Genomic DNA, 20,474 nt, shown 5'->3' with positions numbered 1-20,474 from the left:
TGAAAAAATTTCCAAAAGAATCTGACGATGTGTAGCAAATGAAAATGATGAACTAGATAATTAGACTTGTTGGAAAATATCCGCATCCAGAGCAAACCATGTGACACATAATGTGAAGAATGAAGATACACACATAGTGTAAAATAATGAATACAAACTTGGCGATGGGTGGGTACTTCATTCTTCCGTGCATCCACGTATCCATCATGTAGTGGATATACAGTTAAAAATACTTCTTCATGCAGTAGCTTTAGCAAACCACTTTGGTATGGTTCAGGACCAAATTTCGTTCTCCACATTATCTCCCAGATGATAATTGCTCGATCTGCCGTTGTATAAGCATGTTTTTCCCATTTACTACTGAGTAGGCACAGATATTTTGTAAATTAATTTTCGTAGTGAATACCTGTTATATTATTGATGCTCAAAGAAGTCAGAGTTCAAAAAAACAAAAACTAAGAAGCTTCTTGTTCATTAAATTATGGCTAGGTAAGAAATTAAATGATTCAATCAGATGGAAGGTTTAGATAACTATTGATATAAGTACAGTCCATTGATGATCTCATTTATATAAATTTTTCGGAGGTACTCGGTGCATGGTTCTAGTTTAGGAAAACCAATTGGGAGCCACTTATCCAACCAATGGGTACGGTATGTCTGCTCCATAATGTTATTTGGAGTTGGTTTGATTTCCAGTAAATTAGCATGCCTCACCAACTCCTTGTATGGTGCATGAATTTTTACAAAGATTAATCCGCTTTCAGGATTCTATAAAATAAAATCTCATTTGTAATTTGTTCTTCTGGTACAGTAGCAAACTCTATAAGTGTTATGTTTTTAGGGATGAAAGTATTCCAGTGTACTTATAAATACAAAGTATTAAATATTTTTCTTGATATATGTGACAAAAATTAGCATATTATGATGAAAAGGCAAATTGATAGTCAATGTCATTTCGTGATTGAGTTCAGGTAAGTAGCTACCGTTGCGAGAGTTAGCTCAGTCTCCAATCCCATTTCTAGCATAATATTGGTAAAAAATGTGTCTCGCCATTTCTGCTTTTGCGGCTCCTCGTGCGAATGTACTTTGTATACTAGTATGACATCGATGTGTCTTTTACCATCATCAAAGTAAGACGTGTCAATCTGACAGGTACAAATAAAATATTTGACAGGTTAGTGGAAATGATTGGCCACCTTATTGTAATTGAAAACGAACCATATTTCATGCGAAGTGTAAACATTTAAATTCCAGCACAAACATGGATAAAAGAGCTAAAGTGAAATTGTTTATAAAAATGACCGTTCATTTTCAAATCTTGTCAGAGCTTATATTTCCCTCATTTTTAAATACGTCACAGCACACGCGCGACTGCTTCCTTTGGAAGTTAGAGAAACATTTGAAGTGGTATTATCTGCATTCAACGTTTACACGCCATTCGGGCTACGATAATGTCCGAAATTCGTAACAAGCAATATCCTACATTGTTAAAATTGTTTGGGTGTTCAGTAATTTCTTCATCAATTTCAGGAGACTAAAATTACACTCTGCACGTTTTGCTTTGAGCTTACCAAAGAATTTGATAAGATTAATAATGTGAAAGTTAGAATCATAACTGTATGTAAAATTACTTAAGAGGTGATGAATGTAGGGTGTACAGGATACAATAATTTTGAAATTACTAACGAAATCTTAACATAAGTAACATAGGGAAAGACTACACTTCTTAAAACGTGCTTTATTTGCATTAATAATTGTTCGTATCGTAAGTATAAAACTACTCTATATATTTACTAGAATCGTCTTGTTATTAGTATTATTTTAAGAATGGAATATTTTTATGGTCATTTATGGGTTCTGTATTTCATCATTCTTATCGCATACATTATGTGGCTTTAAATATTTTTGTGGAGTTTGTTGTTTTTCTTTCTTCCAGAATGTCAATTTTTGATATCGACAAGGAATACTATACGTGAGTATCTATGATATTATACTATAATATTGTCTGTTCAACATTATAGCATTTACTCCATTTTTATTTCGTATTGGTATCTAATGTTTATATTAGTTTGTAAAGATATAATATAATTGTCAGTACAGTCTGTTGTATTTAAGCTCTTTGAATATCAATTTATTTTCACATAATTTTGCCTTAATATTGTCATCACTGGCATTATCCCCCCCCTCTTCCCTCTCCATTCAATTCTTTCATACAATTTTTTAAACGATGGATCTATTTTCTCTTCAAATATGTACGTCTTTACAGGTATCGAACTTAAATATGAGTGCAAACGAATCTATTCGGAGCTCCGTTTGTTAATCATATTTTGTTGTACAATAACTTTAATAAATAGCTGCTTGTAGCCGCCATTTTCACTTGGAATAAAATTAATTGATTAATGAATAATACTCATTTACCGTGTGTCGATATAACAAGTATTGTTTCCCAAAACACCAGTTTATAGCTCGAGTTTATTGCCACCTCCGTCATGAAAAGAATTTATAAATAGTTTTACCTATTAACTTTATTAAAAAAAAATTAAACAAAAAATAAAATAACGATCCGCACTATGTGTAGTAATGAAGTATGTAGAAATAATTATTATCAAATATAAATATAGAATAGACACAATTCAACAGGCAAAAACTATCTTATGGCTACAACATGTTCACACGCGCACTTCTTTTGCTTGTTCAACATGACACCACTTTCTATATACACATTATTTCTGTCACTCATTTCTTCTTTTATAACTTCATGTTATATAAACTATACTTCCTTTGAATATTCTAATACCAATTCATTTCGCATTTGCATGAATACTGGTTTTGTAATAATTTTACTCTTTTGTTTTAATTTAAGGAACTTGACGGTCCTTATATTGCCAGTAGTACGTAACTGTTTCATTCGATTAGAATAAAATATGAATTTCTTTATTTATCTGCCTCATCTGACAAATCAGCAGTTCCATCCTACAGCAGTCTTACTTTGGGTGTACTTACTTAGGTACCGACGAGTACTTACAACTGAATATTCAATTACTCATAATTGTTTTGTTATGTTACTCGGATTACTACAACATTAAAGTGAAATAATTATCATTACTGAAGTTAAACCTCTGTGATATTTCGCATTGATGACTTAAAGAGTTACCGCGAGTCTAAGAAAAATTACTATGCAAAAAGAGTTTATAAAAGTTCATAAATAAATGCGGTATGAAACAGTGAAAATAACGTACCAATTGGATTTAGTTTTATACATATACATATATTATATATATTATATATATATAATATACTTATCATTTTTAAGAATATTTTTTCAAAACCACAATGGCTATGCGACTTTTGCTAACGATAGTTACTTGGCACGATATATGCTAAGAAACATTAAAAATTTCTTTGTCTTGGTATTATACCTTTTTTATAATGGATGGAACTCTGCGACTGAACAAGAATCAGCTGAAGCTGAATTGTCAGATCAAAACCGGGTAAGGCTATAATATATAATATATACTTTTTTTTGTTTAACATATATATATACCTATATATGTATATATATATATATTAATATATATAATATTTAATTATGTAATTATGTATAAAGTATCGTAAGAAATACCTTGAAATAGTAAAACTAAATAAGGTAGTAATAATTAAGCCTTACAGATAATAGATTTTAAGTACATTTTTACCGGGATATAAAAGACATTATGCTTTGTTTTTAAGTAATCGCAATTATGTACGAAATACTGGTGTTTCATAATTATAGTGTAACTCTAAGATTACACTGGAAACATATTTGCTCTCTTCCATCATTCACACGACCAAATATTATCACTCGCACTCGGACTCTCACTTGAATGCACACTGGACGATACGGACATACTATAGGCCGTCTTAAACTCCTGTACTTAAACTTTAAAGGCAGGAATACAGGCCCTGTATGGAAGCATTTCAGTAAAAAATATATTATTATTATCTAAGTCCTCTAACAACCTAATAATCCCCCTCACCAAGAGCTAACATTATTACAGACTACTTGTTACAGTCATTTCTCTTGTCTTTAAAAAAATGTCCTTACATACCACACCCGATTCTATCTGCTTATAAACACTCCGTATAAGCATGGAATCTATAAGAGAAAAAATGGTTCTCTAAATTTTATTTCCGTATTTCAGAAGGTAAGATAATATACTAAAGAAGATCTAATCATTTCAAAAGTCCCAAAACTTCACTCGATCTCAGTGGAGCAATAGTTACACAGAATGAAAATATGCAACAATATTTACCTGTGGTGATGGTTAGTACTCAGTGGTCCCCGCGAAGCAGTTCCATCAATAAATTGAATGAACTGCCCTCTCCTTCAGCCCGTTTTGCACTGAGCAGTTCCTTTCCTGCTTGACATGTTCGCTGCAAGTCTGGGATCCTGAGAAGAAGTTCACCAAACTTGGCTGGCATTTCTGGATACATGGCGATTGTATATTGTTGTAACGCCTGCAATGCTTTTTCTTGTGATGCTCTAACTTTTTCAGGCTCCTTCAACTCGCTTGTGTCAGAAGTTAGTAGCACAATTACCTTAGATTGAAAAAAAAATATTTATAAACACCAATAAATTTTGAGCATCAACATATACGGATAAATTAAATATTATTTAAATTCGACTAGGAACGGAGTATGCAAAGTATCATTTTACAGTATGCTAATTTCGTTCGGATGATAATATCGGATTGTACTTCGTAAAGCTGTTTATAACGTTAGTTTAAAAAATATTACCTTCATTGCGACGTACTCATATTGGTCCACTCTCAATCGCCTAAGGTTGTTGGTGAAAGCAAGCATTCTTTCGATGCAGCTAGCCAGACCTAGTTGTCTGGCCTGTTCAAGTGTAATTGACTTTCCCAGCGAGACTCGAATCTCTCCCGGAGTATTCACGCTTCTAAAGCAGCATGAAAATAATAATAACTCACACCACGAATTGATCAGAAGGCAAATTTGATCATCAATTGAAATGTTTTTGAACAGGGGCAGGCTTTTGCACCACTTAACAATTTTATAAAGCCGATGATCAGCAATATTGCACAGGTTTGACAAGAAATCCGGATGCTGCGAAGAATTCGCATTCGTGTTTGCATTGCTAGGTGGGTGTTGTTGATCATGATCGGTGTTTTGTGGTCCAGCGGAGCTCGGCCTGGGCTGTTCCGACTTGCTACTGCTGCTACTACTTTGCGCACTTGTCGTTCTATCATTGTCATTATAATGCCACAAGTGTTCTACGTCCATTATTTCTTGCAATAGTTGCGGCACAACGTGTTGCTTGTGAGAATGGTTTGAGTGATGTCTTGCTGAATGATGATGCTCGTATCCAGGAGGAGCGGGACTGCATGTTCCACCAGCCATTTTATCACCAGGTAATCCGCCAGAAGTACAGCCCACCAAATTTGCCGGAAGTGTGTAACTGCACTGATATGTACTTCTGCCACCTCGAGTTCTGTCTTCCCTAATCGCCTCCAATTTCATTCCCATATTAAGGCATTTTTCGAACCGACAAGCAGGACACTTCTTACGAGTTGCCACGGTAACCGAACAGCCAGCCCCTCTAAGGCAGACATAATTTTTTCTGTTCTGGACAGTCCTCTTGAAGAATCCTTTACACGATTCGCAAGAAAATATGCCGTAGTGAAAACCACTGATTTTATCACCACAAATGGGACATGGGCTATTGATCAGTTGTTGCCTGGTCGAAATGCCCGCCGCAGCCGGTGCTATCTTACAGTCTTCTTGATCCTCGCTCAACCCCTCGGAAAGTTCCGAATTTGTCGTTGAATAGTGATGAGATATTGGTAAGTGTAAGGGGCTGCCCTGAGCGGCTACTTGATGGTGAGGATGTGAAGTGTGAGAATGAGAGTGTCTTGGCTGTTGTACAGGTGAATGTGTTGGTGGGCTGAGAGACCCATAACTGTAGCAGCTACTGGATGCATCAGAGTTGTTACGCGAAAGCGAATGCGAGAGAGACAAGGAAAGCGACGACGTGGAATTGTTAAAACTATGACGCGAAAGTGACAGTGACGAAGACGGAACTGGACTACCGGCTCCAAGTGCCGAGTGTCGAGCAGCATGCGGGCTTTGTGTCGGAGAGCTGAACACACTGTACGCCGAATGTATCGCCGAATCCGGGGATGGAACCTATGGATCGCAATGATTGGCAAATTGAGTATGAATATGATAAGTTTCATTTCAGTCTATAACAGAAAAAGACATGTTGTAAGAAATTAGGTCTTTATAAAGAATACTAGCCTGCGATCTTGTGTGACTATGTTTAGTCAGGTGGTGCCTTGGGTTAAGAACTGGACTATGATTCGGAGTGGCGTTGTTGTATCCTCCCAGCAGCTTTCCAACTAAAAGTGGTAAATCACTTTGTTGAGTTTGTTCAAGTCCGTCGATATTCAGTTGTTGCTGTTGCTGCTGTTGTTGGTGCTGTTGCTGTTGATGTTGCTGTTGGGTAGTCGATAGGGTCACCTCATTTGGGGGGCCTAAAGGAGGCCCTGGGCTTGAGCGGAAATCTGGTTCCAGTTTTATTGCGAATTTAGGTTCCGGTGGCGCAAGTGTCGGCCCTGGACTCGCACTACACACTTGAACACCTTCCATTGAAGTTTCTTCATGGTCCTAAAACCGCGAGCGTTGTAATCAATGACAACTTTGTTTATCGAATTATTTTAAAGGGTGACCTTACATTAATAGTACCAATCTTGCCAGTTTCTGAGATAGTGATTGAAGCTCGATATTAATTAACTATTCCTTTACGAAGAGTTGTGATGGATTTTGGTATGAACCAATTTTCACCAGCATTCTATCACTTTTAGGAATATGCTTATGTTTTTATTAGGTAAAATTTCAAACTATCCTATCACATAGGTCTCTATGATTCTGGTCAGATAAACATTGTTCTTACGCAAACAGAAGAAAACATTTCTGTACGACATTGACTGCGGGATTCTTTTTAAAACCGATGTAACCGCATGTGCATCACTATCATTAACGATTAATCATAAGTGCATAATTAAACCTTGTGTTTTGCCGTAAATTAATCATTGGTTGCCCAAGGACATATACCGTATGGCACTTTTGACCTACATAGAAAATTCTGAATGAAAATTTCACGTCTGAGGTAATACCTTTGCACTTAATTACGAAGCAATGCATATGAAATCGCAATACCTCAAAGTCTGGTTTCACATTTATAAATAAATAAAATGTAAATCAAAACCTGAAAATCATATACGACAAAAACATTTTTCGTATTCATTGATCTTTTACTGGAAAATCACGATATGTACGATACATTTCCGGATTTGATAATGTTTCTCGAAATTTTTTTATAAGTTTTAAGCAGTTAGTTCTCAACACGTGCAGAATTTGTTACGCGAAAATTCTTGAAACCCTATCTTAAGAATAAGCAATAACTTAAACCACGTGCCCGTTCTGTCTTTGCATTACATCATTTTCACCTCGGATTCCAGACGTTCTGACTCAGAGTGTATCCTCGAAACTCTTGAGCTGAGTCAGAAGATCGTTATTCGGAAGTGAATCACGAAAACGACATGGCACATGGCATTATTGAGAGTTCATATAAAATCGCATTGTATTAAGGATAGCTAAGAAAATGAAACACGCACTTGATTAGTTATTGTATTGGAAGACATTTCTTGGTCGGAAAGTTCTCCTTCCCAGGACATGGGCCGTTCTGGTTGCTGCAGCATCGCCTCGGTCACGGTGCTGGCGTCGCTTTCTTGACCCTCTGGCGCGTCCCTCTTCTTCTTAGTACGAAGGTTTACTCCCCGGAAGTCGATCTTGCTCACTTCTCCATCGCTGTCCGCTCCGTCATCTTCAGGTTCGTTTCCGGTCCCGCATCCGGACACAACGGACACCGTCACGCCATTCCGACCACCCAAATACTTAACATTTTTACCTGCGTGAGATAGATAAGTAACCAAATATTATCAAGCATCTTCGTGGATTCGGAATTCATTTGGTATTTTACAACAATTTAAACAATATGCACGATAGGATGCAGGAATGAAAATAAAAATATATTCCTTTCCAGTTTTATGTGACAAGTAAGAAACTAAGTTTTATTGAAATTTATGGTAATGACAATGACCTATTCAAGTTTATCTGACGTTATTCACCTTTCATTAAGGCAGTGACCCGACAATCTAAATCATTTTTTTTTTTTTTTGTAATTAATTTTTTTTTTAAGTACATATGACTGTTGCCATCGTACAAAGACATGTATAATAATATTCATTAACAATTTACTTCGTTTGTATTATCTAATTTTTACCAGTATCTCGGCTCTGTATTATAAAAAAATTACTTAAATCTAATTTATCTTCACTTCCAGTTACGGACAAATTGGATTCTAATTTAGGGGTAAAGGCGGCAAATAAATTATTCGAAAAGATAAGAGTCGCGTCGTCCAAACAGCACGAATGAAAAGCTTTCAAAGGCATGTTGCGAAGGACCAGCGCAGCCGTTGGTGAGTCGTGATTTTCTTGTCACCCTGTTGAGTTTCGCAAAAGGTTCAAGGCGGTTTGAAAGCACCGGTGATTTTTTCATCGAGTATCACGTTTCCCGCTCCGTTCCCGGTGGCGCGGTTTAATGAAAACATTCCAATCGGCATTAGGTATCCTGGCAATAAATAATCGCATGCTGGCCGGGCGCGGGCGGGACGTGTTGGATGTGAGGGGGTAACGTTGATCATAATAATTGTTGTACCCTGTTGGTGCGATCGAAACGTGCTTCAAAGACTAAACATGCCTCCGACATCTAGTCGCCTTATACAATAATATTCTTTCACTTTTTGCTAACCGACGTATCGGTACGTTATACGTACGTAATCCACCCATGCCTCCACCCATAGGGCACCATGCTTTACGGTGTTCACCGCGGTACACCCGCCACGCTCGTTTAACGCATTCGCCCGTACGCCTCGATTAGTTTGATAAGAATATAGGACGGAAAAAAAAGAACTTTCATGTCTCTCCATGTTTTCCGTTGCTTACAATTATCGGGAGCTAGTTTGAACCTCTTAATCGTATAAATTTGGATAGAATCTAATCGGGAATGAAAGTCACTGTCTAAGTGTTCGATTCGTCGAACGTTCATTACGTATCGCTATCGGTATTCAATGAGTTTCAAATTCCGATTGGCTACTTTACTAGTGGACGACAAACTTCTACTAGTTTAGAGATCGCAGCCGATAGGAATTGCTGTAACAGATAACGTCGCATACGAACCATAGTGCCGATCGCGTCACCGTCAATCTAATCGTAAACTACTCTCCGTAATATTATTTGTAGCAACTGCCAACTGCTAGTGCTAAAGAAAAAAGACAAAGATGATTTATGATTCGAGAAATGTTTACCAAATTTTCGATCTTTTTATTTTTATAATATACTTTTATCGCGCATCGATATAGGGTCGAGGCATTTGAAGCATGCTAAAGTTGCGCGGAATGTCCGGTCACTGAAAGCGCGGACTTCGATAGACGTTGTATAGCATAAGAAATATCGGTATATATACCTGTACAGGTACGCGCGTGTGTTCTGACTGACTTGATAAAAAAGAGGGTTATAAATCAGGTTGGGTTGAAGGAAAAATTACCGTCATGCATTTCGTGGGCTGGTGGAACGTTGATGGTGGTCACAGATACGTTTTTTCCTGCTTCTGGTCGTGCAGGGGCTGACGACGACTTCCAGGATTGGGCCGGAGGCCACCAGCCTGGGCCCTCCGGGGGCCCATTCTGCTCCGACATTCTCAGCTGGCTTCCCTCCAGGCGATTCTGGCGTTGACTTTGGGCCAGTGGACGCTCGCCGGGACGCCCAGCATTCTGAGCCGTCCTTTTGAGCTAGACTTCGCGTTCGACGGTTGAGAATTCTTTACGATGATTTCGGATTGGAGAAAACCCCAAGAATCCAACCGCTGTTACAGAAACAATAAAAAGTACCATTAGCATATACTTGTTTTCTGTGAAATGTTTCCAGTAAAACTAAACCAACATTCAAGACATACTGGCAAAATGCAAGTGCAGCCAAGTTTTGCTTTACAGTAAATCAACATTTGTTCATCAGATCGAAGAAAGTTGCTTATATACTTCGACAATCATTTCTCCCCGACTATATATAATTGCGCTGTATAATTTCGCGAACGGTGAAAAAGAAAGTCCTGAAACGAGAATAACCTTTCTCTCATATATCAAGGACGAATTTATACAAACGTCAACTTCATTTCGCAAGGAGTGAATGATGTCATGTACGTTACAACGGAATTGAACTATAAAATTATTAAATAGAATTATTTCTACAAATTAACTTAATATATTAGATGGTTTCGTAGAGGATATTTCAATCAAAAATTAATCATAAAACGACACGTACTTGTGCAAAGATAAAATGCGTTCGTAAATTAATAAATATCTTATCACCCTAACAAACCGAACCTGCAGAACAGAAATCATTTTGAAATTAAAACGTATAACCGTAATATTGAATTTAATGTGTTGGTCAGCGGGCAACAACATCACGCGCATCGTTCCTTAACGAACTTTTCCGTATCCCCTGCAATTACCTCCAACGTAAGCCTATACAGTACATACAACGAGGGTAATGTGGGTACGTAAACTTTCGGAATATATGGTGTAGAAAAGAGTTACAGGCTTTACGGGAGAGTATAACTTCCGGAGTATAACGGTCGTCCCGCAAGGCCGGCCCACTTCCGGTGCCAGACGACCTTCGCGCGGAAGAGGACACGCACATGGCAAGTGTCGGTTGGTTAAATATAAATACCCGGGGCACACACCGGCGGAGTCGAGATAGATATACGTATATTCGTTTGTACGTTTGTACATTTGTGCCGCCAACGGCCTACATAAAAAGTTGCCAGATATGACGCATGTAACGAATGAGAGAGACGAAAGATCAGCGACGCGAAGAAAGAGAAAGAGATCGCGGCGTCGCGTGGATGGAGGGAGGGAGGGATCCGCGAGCGTATATTACGCGTACTTTGAATACACGTACATTCTTACAGGCATAGGTGTCTCCTAGCCTCTACGGAAAACGTGCGCGCTTGCGTAGGTCGAACAAGGATGAATTCGAGCGTGTATAATATGGCACTCGAAGCGTACCAGAGCGAGAAGGAAAGTGTTGACGAGGATGAGGATGAGGAGGATGAGGAGGATGAGGTGGAGGGGAATCGATGAGACGAAACAAGTTCCCGGGCAAAGATTGCTAAAAAAGTATGTTTCGAAAATCGATTGCCTGCAGGGAAATTTAGCCGCGCGAAGAAGAAGAGAAGCGGGGAGTGCCAGAAGCAGCGTCGTCGTCTTATACGTACCGTTGTCGGTGCGATGGAGTTGCGCGGGAATGGGAACCTGTTTTTGCGGTTTTTATTTATTGACAAAATAAGTAGATAATCACAGGACCTGCATTCCTGGCAGGCCTTAGGCTTTGATCTCGTCCTGTTACTCGGCTTATACAGCTTACATACGTATATATAAGCCTGCACCACCGTGTCGCATACTCGTCAAGTCCAACTGCACTCGCATACCCGACTTTTCCAAGCTGCACCTCTTTTATTCACTAGGTATAGGTGTAATAATGTACCTATGCATGTAAACTTCACGGGCATCCATACATGCGGATAATTAAATGGACGGTAATATTTTGTTGGTCGTCCAACAATCGGAATCTGGTGTTCGCTCAAGATGTTCGACCTAGGAAATTTCACGGCTAATCCCGGTTTTCGCGGATCCTGATAAAAATTAATACATAAACACGTGTAATATACTTTCTCCGTCTTGATAATCATTACGTAACAAATGAAAGTTAACCGAAAATACGAAAAAAAGAGAGAAAAAAGAAGAATTCATTTGCTTCTAATAAATTTGATGAATCGCGCGAGATAAATTTTTTTACAAATATCAGGCGGTACACAAAATTCTCTTATATTTCCAGGTGTCGTTTTCGTCGTAGGTATGAAACTGCCAAATTCCATGACATAATCATTCTACGATTTCAGCGAACACCTTAGCTGATATATATATCTTATACTGTATAAATCAGCTTTGGCATTAAAAATTCTTGATCCGTACGCTTACATACATTATACCTATACGAATACGCAATGACAAAAAATCAGATCAAATAACCGATAGATATAGAGTTTATATTTGGCGCAACTGCCATGATCCCGCCTCTCTGGGCTTAATGTAAACGTATAAAAAAGTAAGACGAAAAAAGGTGACGCAATAGCGGTACCTCCTTTGTCTCTCGGGAATAGTATGTATACAATAGTGTGTACACCTACACACATACACACATACATACATTTACAGTACAACGATCGTTCCGTAAAATTTCTGTGAGTTGAAAGGTGTTTCCATGTATATACGTATAATGTATATACCTGTAATGTAACGTAGACGTAAAATACAATAGTATTACATACGGTCTTTAATATGCAGAAACGGTGTTAACGAGTTTGTATAGATTTGTATCGAAACATATGCCACAGCAGCACATGTATTTTAGTAAAACTATGTAATAAGCTGCAGTGTACAAAGGCATAATATACTGTATTGTGAAAGGCAACCACACAAAGTTTATCACAGAGGGTTTAATACGCACGCAAACGTATACCTACTGTATATATATACAAGGTATTCGATACGCGCGTATGCATGCACGCGGGGCAGTCATTCGCGCGAATTGACGGCACACAACAAACAAAGAACATATAATATATCCATGACGGTGGGTAGAGTCGGAGTCAGTCAGTCACGTTATCCTACGCGTCGACCCCCCCCCCCCCCCCCCCCCATCGAGGTATCCCTCCGTGCCCTTCCCTTCGCTCGTTATCAATCCATCCCGACCGACGTCGAGCACAACCCGCGCCTCTAAGAGGGGTTCCGTTGCAAAGACCGACGTTTTTCGACGCGGCAGTAGTAAGTCAGTCTCTTCCCAAGCCGGTAAGGTCAAGGCCCTCGTCGCCCTACCCCATGCACCTTAGGGTCACGTGACGCCGCTCAAGGTCTCCTATCCCCACCTCGACGAGCCGCCACTTGAGTCAGACTCCGGAGTCCGGAGACTAGACCGGTCGCCCTACCCTCTTGAACACCCCCTCGAACCCCCGACGGAACCACGGTGACCAATCGCCGTCGAGCTTTCAAGACTATTTATCCCCCCCCGTAACGCGGGACGGAAAACTGTTGTCAACGATGCTCGGATGCCCGTTAATTACTTGCAGCGTACCCGTACGTGTGGGTGTCTGTCTGCCTACGATGAAGCAGAGTATGTATGTACATGCACACGGGGATATCGTGCTATCGTTACGCTCAATGTAGAGGCTGAAATATGTCTGATATAGATAGATATTGGCGGTGAAAGATTATTGATTGTTGAAATTTTGTAGGAGTATAATCTTTATAGATTGACAAATCGAAGCTTGTATGGCGGTGAAAGGGAATAAAGCCGGCGGAACGTTTACCGACGAAGACTGTGCACTTCATCCCGAACAGGCACTGAGTATTGTACACGACTCGCATGTGCATTTGTACACCTCTGCAGCACGTGCATCAGCGTATGTACACACGTCCTAGGCATAACAACGATGCACCGCAGTCATACGCGTGTACGGTTGGCTGGATGTGTCCGTGCGTCCGCATGTACACGGAGAGAGTATAGACGAACGAAAGGTCAATGACCGGAAACGTTCGCGAGCGAACTTGCTCTATTTTAAGGGCGGTTGTCACGCGCATGCGCCACCAGCCAACACGTGCTCTCAGGTCGCGTCGCGGCGAACCACCACGGTTCCGTGAAATTTCTATAGAGTGGAAACTGTCTGATACCTTTATTAGTTTCCGACGACAGGCTTCCCACTTGTATGCACGCGTCGAACCTGCGTCGGTATATTCGAATTCCCTGTCGGCAGATATGCGAAATCTTTGTGTAAAGAGGAAGAAAAAAGAAAAGAAAAAAAAGGAGATGAGAGGAAGAGGGGGAAGGAGAGGCGAGAGAAGAAATATTCAATGAATTCATGGAACTTGCGCCGGTAGTTTTCACGTGAACGCGCGGGGAACGTAATCCTCGTCGAATGTTGGTAATTCTTACGTCAAACGAAGCCTGTAAGGTCGTTTCTAATTTTGGAGTGGACTCCTTCGAATGTAGTATGTATGTATGCTAAATACCTAGCATTATAGGTGTAAAATACTAACGTCCCTCCTCACGTCTTGCGCATACTTGTTATACGAGATATGTCTGTTTTCCTTTCACCGAGTGGTGCCGGGCCTTGCTTGCCGCAACTACTGCATATCTTTATTCCACCATACAATACACATGTACATGTATATTCAAGCGAGAGATAGGTAGGCATATACATATTACAACTAACCGGCGATACCAATTGAAATTATTATTCTCGTAACGCGGATCCGTTCGAACACATGTGGAAAGGAACCGGTTCCTGATTGGATTCGAGATTTCCGTTCCGTTCAAATACATGTGAAGCCCTGCACACCGATATCTCGATAAAGATCGTTCGTTCGAAATTGCCTTAATCTCGGATTTCAAATATTGATAAAATTAGGGTATGCCTATTTTTTATTTGTGTGTACGTACATAAATTCTCAATGGCTGCAGTAAACATAGGAATAATTTTTATTACCTGTGTACGTAATCTGTAGAAATACGTAAGATATGTCCCGATAAGTGTATAATATATATGTTACATGATCCAGATCACGTAGGAATTATCACTCGTTATATCTCCAGTATATGAACATACATCATGCAATGTCCATTATTACTTTTTTTAAAATACTTTTCGAACGTCGACAAACTCGAGTTCCTACTTGTGCCACACTGTCCACTTGCTTCGCGATGTACGACGTTGTCCTTTGTAATCCTTGCCGTTAGAATGACTGTATTCCGTATATCTTGATACACTATAATTGCACGTTAATTATTTGCATTTCTAGGCCGTACACTTTAGACACAGGTACACTTTTTAAAAACGTGCACGTATACGTATAATGGTATCTCCCAAAACGATAATTATAATGACGACGGTAAAGTAAAAAAGAATCAAAAAAAAAAAACGCGAATTGTCTGTTATCTTTTCCTTTGTTTCCTGCTGTTGATTGCACTACTGTGATTTGAAAGCTTTAATGGTCAACTATCGTATAATACCGTAGCACTCTTATAACTGAATAATATTGTTCGAACTTTTCAACAATTGACGTTGTCAAACAGCAACGATACAATTTTCAAGTTTCATAACTGAGAAACACTTGTAGCTATAACACAATTCAATTGAAACCTTGTTATCTACATTTGGTATTCATCGGATTCCGTACTCGGTACATTCCGTTTCAAGAGCACGATTACGGATTCGCGAAAGAGCGAAAAAACTTTTGCACCACAGCCTCGGGTTCCTCCCCGCCCCGGGAAAAATAATTATCAAACCAGTCACCTGTATGCCGATAAATAGAGGTGTAAGAGGTTGAGGAAAAGGAAAAAAAAAGAAACGCGGGGCATAGGCGACTTGTAATATCGACGAGAGTCAGAAGCGCGACGATGTCGCACGATAGCCACCACAAGGCGAGGAGGTAGCCGACTGACTTGGTCGAGTCAACTACGCGCCGGGGTGTCGAGCATTCGTCTGCTCCGCGGCCGTAAGTTCGTCACGGAGAATCCACTTGCGGCTGCTGCATGGCCCTAAAGTTCCGTCCTCTTGCACCACGGAGAGGCTACCTGAGGGAGTCGTCGCAAGGTACCACAACCTGTAAAAAGAAGAGGAGGAGGAGGAGAAGGGAGGAGGAAAGAAGGGCGTCCCATAACGCGGCACCACCTTAAACCGCACGTTGCAGCGTTGCACAGCAGAGTCTGCAAACCGAACGGTTGCCCCGGTCACTCCGTGCATGAGACTCATCCTCTACTCTCTCCCCTTCCTGCCCGGGAATGACCGCGATTAATTTCTTTGGTACGGCGAGCCGCTGCAGCAGGGAAGCGCCGAATTTCTCATGATTTCCTCTGTCGTCGTTTTCTCGGGGAGTAAAGCAAAATGCTTTCTCGTGAGTAAGTAAACTCTTAGCGAAGATAACAAAGGTGCAAATGCTTATAAGTGTGTGTATGTTTGTATACATATATATATATACGTTGCGAGGACGAATGTAGCGTGCAACATTAAATTTTTGTTTCGCACAAGCCTCGTGTCGTCGTCTTGTTTTTACTTGTGTACCTATATCCGTGTGCGTACCTACATGTATGTATAGATAGTGGATTTTATTAGGTGATTAATGGTGCCGATTCGAGGGATGGTAGGTAGTAGACAGGTTTGTGTGTATAATAAAAATTTCGTATAGGTTGGAAGGGTGCCAAGGAAATGATCACGGTACACACATACACACGCGGCGAGCTGCAGTGTAGGTATAAGAACTCGGAGCTCTGAACTCCTGGGGTAGACGCGTAGACTTACGTTGCATGTGTGCGGTGTTTCACGGATACAGTTAGTGACAGATTTATCGAGATCATTCAGTCTTACGCTCACAGCCTCCGCGGCGCGGCGAGGCAGGGTAAGAAATGAGAGAACCAAGAATTAAAAAGCGGCAAAAAAGCAACTTGGGCGCTGCTACGGTGCTTCGCACGCAGCAATTCGCCAATTTAACGATAATGTATTGTACGTTGGCCTTTCAATTTTAACGATACACGCATTAGATTGGTATATATTAGATTCATACGTGCGCACGTAAATATAGGAAAAATCATCGTTACGTACGACGATTGCACAGTGTGACATTTTTATAGATATGCAGTTTGGGGATTAAATCACGGATTTAGACTTGTTCAATTTTGATAGTTAATCGCATCTGTATACTTGCATATGGGCCACATGTTTTATCGATAATATTTAATCTGTGGCCAAGTATGGAAGAAGACGACGGTGAAGCAACCTGTTGGGGAGCGTACCAATTCAGCGTCCGGCCGAGTACTTTCGTCCGGTTGTTTGGATTTTTTGGGCATTTAATCCTGAATATAATAACGTCACAGAAAATATTCCGAAATTACGATTCCGATGCGTATGCGCTATCCATTAACATATAGATGCCTCATCTTGTGAAATGTTCAAAATTTTTATACTACAGCGCGATGTTGTAAAACGCAACTTCTTAATAGCTAAGTAAGGTAGATTGTTTCTCAATATGGAAATCAGGTATGTATAATTTATAAACGGTCGATTTGAATGCTGATAAAATGTTATAAAACACATGCGTAAGAAAAGTAAAGAAGAAAAAACATTACACTAAAATATGATTAATTTCGATTTTGTCTACGAAGGTATGCAAACAAAAAATTGGCAAAACTTGTTTAGGTCTGGACTTTGTAGTGCGTTGCCCATAGTCTCGTAGATAAAAAGATTGAGACACTGATCTGGCATTGGGCAGACTTTTTATCGTTTACGAAAAATAAAAAGTGGACAGATGTACGATTTGATCAGTGCGGGGATTCATTATTTTCAACGCCTGATGCCGGGCGCGACGGAACGTTTGTTTTATTTGCATTATTAAAAATTAAAATATCGCGCAGAACGAAACGATCTCGCAGCTCGCCGCAGACGCGTAAAGCTCGGCTAGATGATGAATAGGTGTGTACCTACAAGTTGGTGACTGACCACGCGCCGCCACGCCGACTGACTATGCATCAGCGTTAAGCGTAAACTGTTGGTAACCGCTGCAGAGAAGGTCGTCGTCGGAGTCGCCGTCATCGTCGTCATCGTCGTCGTCGTTGGCAGCGGGTACCATGGAGAAAATACAGTTACATGCTCGCCAAGAAACGGGCGCCGACCGCCGTGCTCGATCCGCTACATTACGTCGGGTTAGGATATACCGCACGGTAAATACCGAGCCAACTAACGAGTACTAGCCGAGCGAACGAGGGTAGAGAAAAAAGATTCACGAACGCGTTAAAGGGCACTCGAATATTCTCAGGAAAGCGTGGAAAACTATTAACGCGGTGCGGAATCGACGTCGTGACGTCCAACTTGGCGGGTAGGTGTACATCTTTTATTCCAAAAAGTTTTCGCTTCGAGTCGACGAGGTGCAGCAGCGAACTCCGATGCGGAAGGTGAATCTAGTATCGGTTTTGGTCTTCTAAAAAGAAAGCCCGTCGCGCGTGCGGCCAGCGGGGTTACGATCAACTCCATCCCGTAATATGCTTACAACACATAACTGCTGCATACCATCGCGCGGCATAGCGCAGGTAAAACTTGAGCTCCGCGTGTTATAAGAACGCGTTGGAGAGCGAGCGAGCGAGCGAGTGAATGAGCAGCGAGGTGCGGTCCGGGCTGCACTGCGTCGAGAAAGGTTTTTCATCCATATTCATAAGCCTACGGAGGTTTATCCGCATCTCAAGGATCGAGAGAAGAGAGACCGAAAGAGGCACTCCTGCATCGCGGGTCCCTTCCTCCTCGGAGTCGATATATGCGTTTGCCCATTCCTCAACTCCCGAGTGTGTAATATAAAATTTATCGCATACCGTGTAGGAATTTTTTAAATCGTCGGAAAAATCGTTGACGCAATTCTTGGCTCGGGTTGGGTTCTGTTGGGTTGGGTTTGATGCAGAGGAGAAGGAGGTGCGAGCCACCGCGAACACGTTGCTCGCTTTATCGTCTAGGTATACGAGAGTTTTAGCCGATCGGGTATTAACTCGTGAATCAGCGTCTTTCAGATAAGCTGTTTCTAATCGAAATGTTTGCCATCCAGCGCGCCGTGACTATAAGTATAATATCGGCCAAATCGAACTATGTCGTGTAAATAGTATTCCGAGTGTATTGGCTTGAATTATGAGCGTTCTCGAAACCCTTGAGGAGAGAAAATGAATCATTTCACCGGTGAAATACAGATCTATGACTATCGTACGCCGACGTGCGTATAAAACGCTGAATCGGGTGTGGAAAAAGATTACTGATTTTTTGAAAGGTGGTCGGGGGAGTCGGTTGAGGTATGCGACATTATTCTTTCCTGGTATAGCCGCTGTGACGAAGCCTCGCTCGCTGCGGTCAGTAGTTTTACCGCTGAGGATAAGATAAAAGGCGTAAGGTGATTTGGGGGTCGCGAGGACGAGGCGGCGGGGGAAGAGGAGGGCATAAAGAGGCCGGGGAACGGAGAGAGATAGAGATAGGCGAAGGGGACGGGGACGGCGGAGAGGAAAGGGGAGGCTCAAGGCCGGCCGCGCTGTCAAGTGTCAAGCCAGAAGCCTGCGCGCCGAAATATCAACAAGCCGTCTCATTTCCTCGCATGTTAATACTCGACTTTCGAGCGAAACCTGTCTCCGTCTAACTTTGCCGAGTTGCTCCTATTCGTCGTATTCGCATTCTGTTTATACAAACGTTAAATTGAAGGAGGCCAACGTGTGCGAGGTAAAAGAGAGCGAGAGGGAGAGACAGATAGACAGATATATAGATAGAGAGAGAGAGAGAGAGAGAGAGAGAGAGAGAGAAAGAGAGAGAAGTAACGTACACGATATCACACGTATGCATAGCTTGCGAGTAAGGAGAAATTTACGCGGTGGTATTAGTAGTATAATTTTATAAACGAGGTGGTATCAACTCTTCGATAGTCGTCGAATCCGTCGGCGCGGTTCGCGTATATAACAAATATGAAATTGCGGTATAGCCAGAAGCAGAAGCAGCAGCAGCAACAGCAGCAGCGGCGGCGGCGGCAACAGCGAGCTACAAAGCAAACGGATTGTTTGCGAAACATGTATGAAAGTGCCAGCAGCAGCCCGGGCAGTTATGAAACGGACCGCAGCGCGGCGGCTCGAGCAAAAACAAAAAAGAATCGGTCAGGTGCGCTCGCGATACCTCGCCAGACGACGACGACTCGATTCCCCTCGTCGTGCGCGGCTGTCGAATGATCCACTCATGATACTCCGAGGACTCGCTACGTTTCTCCGTTCGAAACGTTTAAAATAGGTACATACGTAGATCGTTGACAACCTGGTCGATCGGAAGAATATACCCGAGAGACAAAGTGCCGTGATTCTGGTTCCAGAGGGCAACCCGGAGTGGGGAGATGAGATGCGAAACATAACCTCTGTCCACTCGCTAACCCTATTAATACCGCTCTCTCTGGACATTTGATGTCTCGTCGTTGTTCGAAAACGCGTCGCGAGACGCACCTTTGATATCGTTAAACTCACCTCATGCTCCGGATGATGTCTCGCGAAAACCACAGGAATATCCTAGTCCGCGATCGGTTCCGACGACTCTCTTTCGGAGAACGCACACAGCACTTTCACAATACGCTGTCCCTGTACTACAGCAGGTAACAGGCCATCCAGGCTAGGCACACCTTCACGTTACAAGTTACAAGCCTCGCGCACAGGGGAACCTATAGTACCACGGGCAAAGATAGTACA

The 20,474-nt window shown here is 41.3% G+C and overlaps 1 protein-coding gene across 2 annotated transcripts; it reads right to left on the bottom strand.

Moving 5' to 3' along the window:
* Positions 1 to 1,723: 1,723 nt before the first annotated feature.
* Positions 1,724 to 20,431, bottom strand: Hr39 (nuclear hormone receptor FTZ-F1 beta). 2 transcript variants are annotated; one of them, XM_046619294.2, is made up of 7 exons: positions 20,256 to 20,431; positions 9,667 to 9,984; positions 7,677 to 7,969; positions 6,298 to 6,666; positions 4,777 to 6,186; positions 4,293 to 4,578; positions 1,724 to 4,135 (listed from the first exon to the last, which is right to left on the bottom strand). In XM_046619294.2, the coding sequence occupies exons 2-6, from the start codon at positions 9,815 to 9,817 to the stop codon at positions 4,312 to 4,314; spliced, it is 2,490 nt and encodes an 829-aa protein (XP_046475250.1). In that variant the 5' UTR covers positions 9,818 to 9,984; positions 20,256 to 20,431; the 3' UTR covers positions 1,724 to 4,135; positions 4,293 to 4,311. The 2 variants fall into 2 exon arrangements, with proteins under 2 accessions (XP_046475250.1, XP_046475251.1); XM_046619295.2 differs by lacking the exon at positions 20,256 to 20,431 and adding an exon at positions 14,722 to 15,146.
* Positions 20,432 to 20,474: the final 43 nt, after the last annotated feature.

This window comes from Neodiprion pinetum, chromosome 3 (assembly GCF_021155775.2).
Source record: "Neodiprion pinetum isolate iyNeoPine1 chromosome 3, iyNeoPine1.2, whole genome shotgun sequence".
Classification (NCBI taxonomy): Eukaryota; Metazoa; Arthropoda; class Insecta; order Hymenoptera; family Diprionidae; genus Neodiprion; species Neodiprion pinetum.
The sequence above is the reverse complement of the archived record's forward strand: the minus strand, read 5'-3'. Positions and strand labels throughout refer to the sequence as shown.